Source organism: Diachasma alloeum, unplaced genomic scaffold (genome assembly GCF_001412515.2).
Source record: "Diachasma alloeum isolate Michigan unplaced genomic scaffold, Dall2.0 Dall_scaffold_00349, whole genome shotgun sequence".
NCBI lineage: Eukaryota > Metazoa > Arthropoda > Insecta > Hymenoptera > Braconidae > Diachasma > Diachasma alloeum.
Window position 1 is genome coordinate 343,480 of NW_021680488.1, and position 11,991 is coordinate 355,470.

The 11,991-nt window shown below is 34.8% G+C and overlaps 4 protein-coding genes across 4 annotated transcripts in view; 1 reads left to right on the plus strand and 3 right to left on the minus strand.

The window, feature by feature from the left end:
* The window catches only part of LOC107040886 (zinc transporter foi), a 150,858-nt gene that overhangs the window by 123,957 nt on the left and 14,910 nt on the right, over nt 1-11,991 (plus strand). The window lies entirely within an intron of this gene.
* Nucleotides 2,434-4,985, minus strand: LOC107040897. The gene is made up of 4 exons (XM_015261169.2): nt 4,592-4,985; nt 4,091-4,171; nt 3,970-4,014; nt 2,434-2,648 (listed from the first exon to the last, which is right to left on the minus strand). The coding sequence occupies exons 1-4, from the start codon at nt 4,748-4,750 to the stop codon at nt 2,562-2,564; spliced, it is 372 nt and encodes a 123-aa protein (XP_015116655.1). The 5' UTR covers nt 4,751-4,985; the 3' UTR covers nt 2,434-2,561.
* LOC107040894 (coatomer subunit zeta-1) lies at nt 5,802-7,963 on the minus strand. The gene is made up of 5 exons (XM_015261165.1): nt 7,888-7,963; nt 7,334-7,579; nt 6,305-6,438; nt 6,139-6,229; nt 5,802-5,977 (listed from the first exon to the last, which is right to left on the minus strand). The coding sequence occupies exons 1-5, from the start codon at nt 7,903-7,905 to the stop codon at nt 5,930-5,932; spliced, it is 537 nt and encodes a 178-aa protein (XP_015116651.1). The 5' UTR covers nt 7,906-7,963; the 3' UTR covers nt 5,802-5,929.
* LOC107040890 (sulfide:quinone oxidoreductase, mitochondrial) overlaps nt 8,016-11,991 on the minus strand; it is a 5,437-nt gene continuing 1,461 nt past the window's right edge. Inside the window, exons 2-8 of the mRNA XM_015261162.1 lie at nt 11,527-11,638; nt 10,944-11,168; nt 10,641-10,841; nt 9,759-9,968; nt 9,502-9,688; nt 8,968-9,214; nt 8,016-8,165 (exon numbers count right to left, since the gene is read on the minus strand). Of these exons, the coding sequence (XP_015116648.1) occupies nt 8,102-8,165; nt 8,968-9,214; nt 9,502-9,688; nt 9,759-9,968; nt 10,641-10,841; nt 10,944-11,168; nt 11,527-11,638 (1,246 nt within the window). The 3' untranslated portion in view covers nt 8,016-8,101. The remainder of the gene's footprint in view (nt 8,166-8,967; nt 9,215-9,501; nt 9,689-9,758; nt 9,969-10,640; nt 10,842-10,943; nt 11,169-11,526; nt 11,639-11,991) is intronic.

Here is an 11,991-nt window from a genome sequence, read left to right on the forward strand (position 1 = left end):
TTTTTTTTTTTACTTTTTTTGATTGTGCAATCATAATTTTTAGGGACACCTACGTGATGTAACATCCAGTGGAAATTGTGATATATTTTACATTATGAAGATGGAAAAACAATCGAGATAACGTTCGAAAGATAATTCATCCCGGTCTTAAAATGAAAAAAAGGGTTGGGGAGAAAAATGATAAGAGGCCGTTTATCCTTCTCAACCCTGAATAATTGTCCCAACTTGTGATATATTTTTGCAATCTGCCTTCTATAAGAAATATTTTTTTATGTATTTTTGGGTCCAGTGGAATTTTGCAATGTTCAGTCGAAGACGGAAATTTGTAAAACTTTTTGTAAATAAATAGAGGTTTTGGATGAACATCTTTTCATTTCTACGTAGAGACGTAACAATCTCTTTTGTAGGCTTTGAGAGTCCGTATAAAAATTGCTTTACAGAGTATGCAATGAGAGAAAAACAAACACATTGTCAAACAAGTCTTGTTTGGGCCAACAAAACCGCTAGTTGAAAATTGCCAAAAAAGAATTTGTTTGATTCGAATTTGGAAGTCTCAGATATGAATAATTGTTCTGCTTTCGACAGCAATGAAATATTTGGCTCAAGAGGCGCATAATTTACACGAGACGGATGAAAATATCTCATATTGAGGAAAATTTATCAACAAATATTTTATCCCTAAGTTACAAGATTGCTATCATATCATTATTATTGTTTCATTTAAGGGTTCATTTCTTGTCTGTGATTATTAGATAGCCGAAACGAAAAATTACTATCCCTTGTTTCGCATAAAACAAAGATTTTCCGGGAGGAAAATACGTATGGGAGTATCGAATAACGAACGAGTAGGGTAAACTGCCCAGTAGATGGACGCCTGGGAAAACCGCCCAGTAGATGGACGTTTGTTTTTTAGCAATTGAAAAAAAATTGATCGAAAAAAAAATCGTCACTCAGGGATTAAGAATCACAACAGTTAGTGAAAATTCAAAGCAACAATTCACATTTCAGTATTTTTTTGCGTAATTTCCTATCCAAAAGTAGCTCTTCCATCTATAGGGCAGCGTCCATCTACTGGGTAGCTTACCCTAGTGCTGGAAATGGCATGTCTTGCGTGTGCAGAGAATGCAATTTTTTGTGAACTACTGAATCTATTTTTGCGACAAAAATTTTTCATTTCGGCGCACTGTCTGCACATTTGGCACAAAAAATCCTTTTTTGATAATTTTCAAAAAACTATTTTCTTGGCACAAGCAAGACTTGTTTGAGAATTCTGTCGTTATTCTCTCAGTGTGCCGACTGTTAATGGTTGGATGAACTAGGTGTTGCTCCGGCGGACATCCGAGAGCCACCGCGTTTAGCGCAATTAGTACTTGTGAAGTATGGGTGACCGCTTAGGAACACCCTCTAAATATCAGAAGAGAGAGGTGGGAGAGCAAGGCAGACGAATGAGGAGCCTATAAAACCGTAATGATCGTGGGAAGGAAAAATGTATAAAAAAAAATAATTGCTCTATAGCGAAATCAGTTCTTCTGAATTTTCAGTGGCTGGTTTTCTCTCTCGTATACATAGAGAGAAATGTTCAGTAAAAATTACGGAACTCACAATTCGCTCACCGATTACGGAATCGACTCAGAAAATCTAAGGGTGCCAAGTGAATTTGGCGATGACCTTGAAAATTGACATTCACCAACAAAGTTATAATTTTTTAAATTAATAGTATTAGACAGATGGTGAACATCGGTGACAAAAAATTAAAATTTAAAAACTAAAATTAAAGAAAAAATAAAATTTTTCTTAAAAATTTAGAACTTAAAATTTAAAAACTAAAAATTAAATTAAAATTTTAGAACTTATGGATATCGAGAAATTAAATAAACAAAATCAGTCTTACATCCGGCCTCTTATGGAGTTTTGATTAAATTAAACGTTTCAACCCCCTAGGAACTCAAGAACAATTTGAAAAAATTTGAAGATATGGGAAATGATGTGTTCAATGTGATGGCGACAAAAAACAATGGGGTACCGGGGTGAATAAGAGAGATATTTCAACCCGCCGTACCCATTTGATCCCATGCTTTCTCGAGGTTCGTCACGGGAAATAGAGGATTTTCCGCATTTATTTTCTCGATGTCTAGTTCCGGTCGCGGGTTTGAAATTTCGTCGGATGGATGAATACATATTTCTCCAATGATGGAGGGGAAGAAAAAATTTTTTTTGAATTTTTTTTCAAATTCACTTGGCACTCTTAAGTGACGGTATCGTAATTTTTCACAGGAGGTTCAGATAAAGATTACGGAACGCTCTGGAAAAATTCCGTGGCACTTCCGTGAAATTTCCTACAACCACATTTCGCTTCGGAATAACGGATACGTAATTTTTATTGAATAAGATACGTAATTTTTATCAAATATTTCTCTCCGTACATATGATTTAAATCGACAATTCGTTTTTAACATTTTTATTTCACCTTTGTACAAATATGAACAATGATTTTTTGTGAAATTATAAATAAAAGATTTATTTACATTAAAAATATCACCAGTGGGTTTTGGAGGGAAGGGCTAGTTCGAGCCGATGCTCATCGATGTGAAGCTCAGACTGATGGCGAGCTGGAAGGCCTCCTGTTGCAGATTCAGCAAAACAGTCTCCTGAAAATATCAGTTCAATAACAAATTATGAAACGAATGATTTCTTCAACTTCAAATAGAAATCCATCAAATTTTTGTTTTCACAATAATTGATACAATAATTGATAAAATAATCAGCTATAATACCCCAAGACCTTCAAAATTATTGGATATTTCCCGAATGTTTTGTTGCATATCAACGATCGGATCAGTTTTGCAGATTAAAATTTTACTGCAAAACTGATCCCGATCGTTGATATGCAGATAAACTTGAGGGAAATATCCGATGAACTTTGAAGGTCGAGGGGTATTCGGAGGACAATTTCTTCAATTCTGATTTTGGCTGATCAGGGTGCAGTGTTCGGGGTTACGGGACACATCTCACCAAAATGTGAGGAATATCTGTCAAATTCGTAGAAAACAATTGACAGGCTGCAGGGAAATTATCAGTCTGATAATTTCCCTGCAGCCGGGGAAATTATCACTGTGAAACGCATCACGTGACTCCAAATACTGCACTCTGATTGGTCAAAATCAGAATTGAGGAAATTGTCAAAATTATTCATAAAAAAAATAATCACCTCAGAGATGAGTGTCATAATTCAATGGTTAATGAAAAGTGGAATTGTGCATATCAAATACAGTATTTCTAAGCCTTGGAACCTTCGTGGAACAATCCAATTGGGGGAGGGGCGGGGGAGAACAAATATAGAGAACCTTCTCAGCACAGAATTTCGTAATCCACGAAAATTCTTTGCTGACATTTTCTCTTAGACTGGCTCATCAATGAAGTATTCTGAGAATTGGTAAATGGTGGGATTGTTCGTACAGCTGTAATGAGATTTTAATATTCTGGGTGCTTATCTCGGAAATGGGTAATCCTTCGTGAAAGTGCAAAATGTATCTTAATGTCGTTTCCTTCATTATCGAGATAATTTAACGACTGATGAATGAGTGAATCATTTATCGAATGTCAATTCCAGGACAAAATATCGAGCGATTTTTTGGAGTCTATGAAATGCTCGCAAAAAAAACATTGACATTTGTTCGTAAAATTCTTCATTACCGAAATCATTCTCTGAGCAACGATCGATTCAAGGTGTTATTTTATTCGACTCAAGTTCATTTCGTCACTCAATTCCTCAATCATCTCGTCAACAAATAATTACAACGCAAAATGTCTCGCAGCTTATGAAAGCCTCAAAGAAAAAAATATCCATGAATATTTTGCCCCCAAAGGGAGACGTGAGGAATTAAATTCTCCCTTCAGCACATACTTTATCTCTTCCCCAAAGCGAATAATAAATGTGATAAATTTATTCCACGAAGAATTAAATCTCACCAATTTTCTGAGCTCCTCGTAGGTGCTGGGGAGGGCATACTGAATCTGAAATCAAAACAAAATATTTACAATGACTGGATCGACCTTGAGGGACGTTCAGAATAAAAGAGAAGAGAATTACCTCAACGAGATTTCTGCGTCTCTGTTGCATCAGTCCAGAGAGTCTATCGTTCGTCATCTCCCCAGGGCCCGAGACAGCGTCCTAAAATCCCCAATTAATTAATCAATTAACCAATTAAATCGATAAATGATGAATTCAATTCGTTCATATTCAAAAACCGAATAAACAATAAACTGGATTAATTGTTAATTAATTTTTTTAAGTGTAGGGAAGGTTGGGGTAAAATGGACACTTTTTTTTAAAATGCTAGTGACGGGTTGAAATGTTGATGAAATTTAATAATTTTTCTTTTAATACAAAGAACAATTCTTTCCCTTTGTGATGAGCCTAAACTGAGCTCTATTCATAAGTTTGTTTCTGAGTTATGGATATTTTTTAAAAAGTCTAAAGTGTCAATTTTGTCCTATTAATTGAGCTTTAACAAAAATTTAATTGAAAAATTTTCAATTAACTTTGTCGTCGATAAAAACGTCTGAAAAAAACAACGAAACATGAACTCACCTGAATCTGCTGGAGATGGTTCATCTCAGCCTCAAGAGTTTTAATTCTCTCCTTGAAGCCATCGACTCGATTATTAAGAAAATTAATTTCCCCTGCGATCCAGCCGCACTCCTGCTCAATCCCCCTCAACCTCTTGGTTATCTCTCCAGCCTCTCCCATGGCTCCAACGATATCGAATCAAACAAAGAAAAAAAATGTCGCAGCTGTCCCTTTGTGTTGACACGGGACGCTAAACTGGAGCGAATGATACGCGAGATAAAGCAGATCGTGACTGGATCACGTCGAGAAACGAATGCACTGAATCGTTGATTTATGAGGCCGGGTAGGCGATCCTTTGACACCTGTGGCGGGGGAGCAAGTGGGGACCGACAATTGCCGAATGGTTCCGACAATAATTTGAAGTGGCACGAATGAGCGAGGAGAAATAAATTCAAGAATTAAGGCCCGGGTGTCCTATCTTTCGAATGTTATCTGGATTTTTTTTATCTTTCGTAATCCAAAATTGTCAATTGAGTGGTACATCATGTAGAAATTCCCAAAAATTATGATGGAATGATTAAAAAAATAGAATAAATTCTGAACTTTTTCAAAGAGGGTTTTTCAGTAGTGAAGCGGTAAACCGAGTTAAGTCGATTTTGACTATTAGCCAGTTTTTGCTGAATATCTCGGAATCTAAGAGAGATAGCAAAATTTTTCTCATGACTTTTTTTATAACGCTCTATTGGCTCTACAAAAAAGGTCATGACAAAAATCTTTCTATCTCTTTTAGATTCCGAGATATTCGTCAAAAACTAGCCAATAGTAAAAAACGACTTGACCCGGTTTACCGCTTCGCTACTGAATTGAGATTCAAAATGAGTTGAAAACAGTGGAAATTACAAATATCCGATTCGCTGTGGCAAATTATCTATTGGTTGTCATTTTCCGTGGTGGATAACAAAACACTAACTCCTCATGGGAAGTGACAGCTAGGTATCTCAATTTTCAAAACAGTGGTATGTAGTCATCTGCCATTTTTATGTGATAAAAGTGTGATTAAAAAATTCTCCAAAATATTACAACTTTTTTCAAAGAGCCTTTTCCGTAATAAATGTCTCTGTGCAGTGTGGGAAAAAAATTACGAAATCAGTCTTCCCACTGCACGATATTGAGTGACATAAATTGAAAATGCTCATTGAAAAAATTAAGAATTTTTCCATTAATACATATGTAAGGAAATATTTAACAATATTTCCATTAATACTTCGATTTATTGATATTTAGACAGTCATTATCTTCTTATTAATTACAAAATAAAATTTGGAACATTATAATTTCAAAATAGAAAACTGAAAAATTTCATTTCAATAGGGACCACTTGAGTTGTTCCTTGGCAGACTGAAAGACCTAGAAAATGAAGAGAAAAAAAAAAATGCCCTGAATGAGAAGAATTTCGGCAGCAAAACCTCAAACACTTACTATCATCGACTGTGCAGGCATAACAGAAAATGAAATAAAAATTTCGTGCAGATGATCAGTAATTGTCAAGACAGGAGGCTATATTTTACCTGTGCGACGGTTTGTTCACCGAGGGGAATGTCGTCTGTGCGCAGGGCCACCCTCTGGACGACACTGGCCGCATCCGCGTCGAGAATAATACTTGGGAAGAAATTTAGAATTAAGTATTGAATTTTCGATGTTTATTACATCGACTGAGAGGAATGGAATATTTACCCTCCATCGCAAATTTCATCCATCGCCAGCATAACAATGTCTAGACTATCCAAAACAGCTCTTTTCTCGACATTTCTTCTCAGTATTTGACTTACAGAGTCGTAGAGACAGTTGAGAACACTCATGAGGATCAGCTGAAGGCGATAGAAAATTAATTTATTTATTAATAACAATTCGTAGAATCAACGACGTATAAATATCCTCATTTATTTAAGAAATGGAATTGTCCACTTGTTTTAGATATTCATAATTCAGGAATGAATTCATTAATTGGGCTCACTCTGGGCTCATTTCAAAGGGAAAGAAGCATACTCTCTAACGAAAAAAAATTATTTCATTTTACAATTCACATTTTTGAAAATTGTTTCATTGGGTAATATGGACACCTGATAAATCAGTATCGTGTTCGTTTTTATAAACTTCTAATGAAGTCGGAACAGTAGATTTGATCCAATTCAACTCATTATTTAAAGTAGCTCTACCCTCCGGCCGGGCTACGCTGTACTTTTGGATATTTTCAGTTTTTCAATTTTTCAACTGGATTGCATGGAAAACATTTGAAAAAATTCATACCCAGTCAGCATTATCTAAATTAAATTTCGCAAAATATTGAGATTTTTTCAAACATTTCCCTCTTATAAATGAATAATAAAACTTGTTTGCAAAACGGTGGATTATTTTTTATGTGTCAAAAAAATTCTTGATTTTTTCACATCTAACGAAAATAAATTCAGATTTTAATCTTTGATTACAATGGAAATGTTGATTTTCACATAAGACACTGGGTTAAATCCTGATTTTTAAACATTTCTTCTTTGAAAAACCAAAACGATAATTAAATTGAGAAAAAAATTAGAATTCCGAATCAAATCGAGTTTTCTGCAATTTTTTTGCAGTTTTCAATAATTTTTGAATTGACCGTAAGGGTAGAGCTATTTTAAATCTGGTGTCCATACTGCCCCACCCTCCCATAACTACCAAAATAATTAAACATCCAACAATTATTGAAAAAACAAACTGATAATTTACCTCATTCTCGTGGGAACTTCCCATGACATAAAAATACAGATCAACATTACTCCTGTAGACACACGTCATTCCATCCAACATAATGATCTCTGTGTTCGACCTGTGAGTCTTATTGAACAAATTCTTCTCGAAGGCCTTCTGCTCCTTCGAAGTTGGGAAAATGTTCTTGTCGTAGTACTTTGCCAGGATTCTGTTGCCATCGTTGTCAAGGATGGCCATCCCCTTGACAGTGTAGAGTGTGGGTTCCTGGAGAGATGAAATTTCACTCATAATGGAGGAAAAAAACTGAACACAACAGATGAAATCACAGATAAAACCAGAACTATTTAAGTAGTAAATCTTCTATTTCGTACAAATGCTCCTTTTTCATCACCACAATCCCCCTGCAACATGAAGTTGAGGTTATGTGGACTTTTTTTCGATGATCCAGAGCGTATCATCTCTATAAATACCCCTCAATGCATTCACTGATAATCCACGAATGACCCGAGAAAACAAAATCGCAAGCGCCTGTTGAAAGAAAAAAAATAAATGAAAAAGAAGAAAAATCTTACCAACAACTGTCCATCCATGTTTACGTTTGCCAGCGACGTGTCAAATCTTGGATGACGTCACTACGTGGGTCAGTTGCGCACCGGGTGGTATTATATTTTATAACAAGTTCAAATCGATATTTTTGGGATAACAAATATTTATCAAAATTTATTGCATTATGTACACGATTAAAATGTTAACAATTAATGCTGAGTGATGAGATATTCTCCGGGTCTAGGACGACTTTTTGAAGACTTTCAGGAGTTTTCTGATGAACTCTGGACCATTCCAGTAACCCCTGTGCAGAAAAATAGTATTGAGGAGATTAATTCATTGTTTAAAAAGTTTTATTTTATTTTTTCAACTTTCTCCATAATTTAAAATACTTGAGAATTAAAAAAAAAATTTTTTTTTCGTAGGGAATTTCCAACAAATAATGGCTTTGCTTTCTTTTCTTCAGAGTGAAATAGCTTGAGGATGAAAGAGGTGAGCAGAAAATGTCAGAATTTTTTTGTTATTGGAATTGAGGAAATTTTCAACGAAAAAAATATTTTAGGAGAGGTTGGGGTAAAATGGACACTTTTGACTTTTTTAAAAATATTAGTAACGGGTTGAAATGTCGATGAAATTCAATCATTTTTTTTCAATATAAAGAAGAATTCGTTCCCTTTGTGATGAGTCTAAACTGAGCAATATTGATACTTTTGTTCCTGAGTTATGTATAATTTAAAAAATGTCGAAAGTGTCCACTTTACCCTACCCTCCCCTAGTATTTTGACTAAAATTGACTGAATAATTTTTCCAAACATTTTCAAAAATTTGAAAAACGTGAGGATTTTTTTTTGTAGAATAGGAAATTTCGAGCAAAAAATGTTTTTGTTTCTATTTTTAACGCGAAATAGTGAGAATGACAGAGTTGAGAAGAAAATATCAGATTTTTTTTTATGGAGAAACTTTCGAACGAAAGAAATATTTTGGTATTTTCCGCTAAAATTTATAATTTCCCGATAATTAGAGAAGTTCATAGACAAAAGAATCAAAAACATAAGACGAATAATGATAATTGCTCAGCAAGAATTTAAAAAATATCATGAACTCACTTCAACATAAAATTCCAGTACAAAAACGGGAAGAATTCCTTCTTCATAAAATACATTATCCACATTTCATTCTTCTGATCAACAGGGAATGTCTCCAGTGGCTGTAGATTATAATCAAATTCGGCTAGAATACACTTGCCAGGACCTGTCACCAGTGGACAGGAGGCATATCCATTGTAGACTCCTTGCAAGGATTTTCCTTTCAAATCGTCCAGGATATTCTGATGCAGCACTTTAGCTTGTGATGCTACATTTAAAAAAACATTAACATTTTTACGAGAAAAATTTCTAAAAAATCTCCCAACATTCCCATTTTGTTTTATCAGTTTTTAAAATAAAATGGGTTTCTATTATCCTTATTATCGCATTATAATTTCGTTGAATATTCAATTATTGCGCTAATGATCAGTAATTTCTAGGGAAATGTTGGGAGAAAAATTTCTAGGAATTTTCCATCTCGTTAAATACTTAATTATTAATTTGTTCTACTCTTTTCTAATATTTTTTAACAACAAAATTAATTCCATAATTCACCTATTGCAGCCATTGTTTTAGAATTCGGGGTAGTAGTGCAGTCTCCAATACCATAAATATTATTAAACCGATTGTGCCTCAAGGTTTTAGCATCAACAGCTAGGAATCCAGCCTCATTAGTCAAAACTGGATGATTCTTGAGGACATCTGGAGGTCCCATAGGTGGACAAACGTGTAGAAATGAATACTAGAAGCGAATAAAAAGTATAAAGTTGATTTCGAGTCTGTCTGAAGCACAGGAGTCCCTCCTGAGGTACCTGTTGAGTGATTTTCTCCCCAGGATTCTTCAGATTCTCGAAAACAGCTTCCTTCTTGTCGCGATTTATCTCTGTCAGCGAGGTCTGAAGGTTGACTCTGATGTTTCGTCTTTCGCAGACACCCCACAGGGCATCTGCGTACTTCTTCACTCCGAAAATTACGGGAAGAGAGGTGTTGTAGATAACTTCAATGTCTTTGCGATGATTTTTCTGTGAAAAAAGTGTTGAAGGGATTATTTTCTCGTTTGAATTTAGAGGTAGACTTGAAAATTCGTGGTAATTTTTATGATATTAGGATTCCCTTGAAATTTTGAAGGGAATTATTTCGAATAAATTGAAAATTTCATGAAAAAATCAATGGATGCTGTAAATTTTCGTTCAATTATTCAATGAAAATTGGTCAAAATCAGGTAAATTCAGGTGAATATATTCTTTAATTTTTAATAAATTGAAAATTGAGTGTGATTTGATAGTGAATATTCATGTTTCGATTGAAAATTCAAATAAAATAGGAAATTCTCAGTAAAATTTCCAGTCAAATGTGAAATTTCATAATCTTTCCCCCAAAAATCGAATTAACATAATTCTCCTGAAAATGAATAACTTCAACGTCTTTGCAATGATTTTTCTGTGAAAAATGTATTGGTCAGGATTATTTTCTCGTTTGCACTGCGAAATCACACACAGACATGGTCTTCAGACCATTCTGCATCATTTCCAATAAAAATTAGAGAATGTGAAAATCGAAGGATTGCAATGCTTCCATTCGAAAGCAAAAAACGACCAAGATTACGTTCGAAAGATAATCCACCCGGGTCTTAATGCAATTTTTACTGAAATCTGAAATTGTATAATTTTTTTGTGTGAAAATGTGATTTTTACTCTCGTCCAGAAGTCCTCAGCGATGTACGCGATTTTCTGGGGCGCCCCTGGGCACTTGACAGGTGTATGTGGGAATGTAAATACCCCTGGACCCCTAGTTGTTTTTTTCATTTTGTCGAAGACCCCCTGAACTGTCTCTGGTCCGTAAATCGAGCATACCTGGGAGTCCGGGTCTCTCAGGGCATCCACCAGCCCAGGAATCTATGCAAACAATTTCCCGAGATGAATAGAGAATTATGAAACATAACTAATTTGACTTATTACGTTTTACCACTTGGCTACTGATTTTTTTCTCCAATGTACCTTGGCCCAGTAAAGCTGCAATCCCATGGCAACGATCATTAGGTCATACTGTATTGTGTCCCCATTGCTGGTTGTAACTTTGTTAGATTCCGGCTCAAACGACATCACACTGTCCTTCAGCCATTGAGCTTTTTTGGGTAAAACGTCACCCATGAATCGCCTAGACGACTGAAACTTCTTCAATCCACCTCCGATCAGTGTGAACATGGGCTGATAGTAGTGAATCTTGAAAGATAAAGGGAGAAATCGAAATTTAATTCCATTAACTGGAACATTTTTGGTTTATGCATATTAATTATGATCGTTGTGTATTTATTCGTGAATTTAAAAAGAAGTTAGTCGCACTCCAATTAGATTTGAGAAGTAATTTGAATCTTTTTCGAAAACCACATGAATAAAAATTTCACGATTTTTTTATTCCAATAATATTTTTTAAAATTGTGAGTAATAACTGTTTTTTTAAATATGTTCTTTAAAAGATATGTTTAATGTATATTTTTGAAAGAATTTTTCCAGAATAAAACTTGGCAAAATAGATTGCTGACCAAAAATGTTTCACCTATTTTTTAATAGACGATTTTACCTCACTGGGTTCAACGACAATCACATGATTCGGGGCCTTGTCGAATTTCCTCGCCAATTTAGCAGCCATTGTGCAGCCCCCTGTGCCCCCTCCAACGACTAAAACCTTGCAACTGGAGGAAAAACAAAAATTATTTCAATTAACGAAGATTTGATTAGCGAAATAGTGGAACGTAATAAAACAGAGTAGAACAGAACAGACACTTTTCACTGGACATTTCCTCGGATATGAAAAAGGTCTTGTGGCGATTCTCTCTGAAATTACGCACTCACGAACCATAAAAATAAATTGAAATAAATTTTTGGGAAAATTTCTCAAAATTGTTTTGATGGAGTTGACTACTGCTCTAATGAATGAAGTGATAGGGGAAGATGGACAATATGGGCACTTCAATTTCTTCCTCAATTTTTTATATTTCAACAATGTTATTCAATTTTTGAAACACTAGTCATGACTGCGATTTTT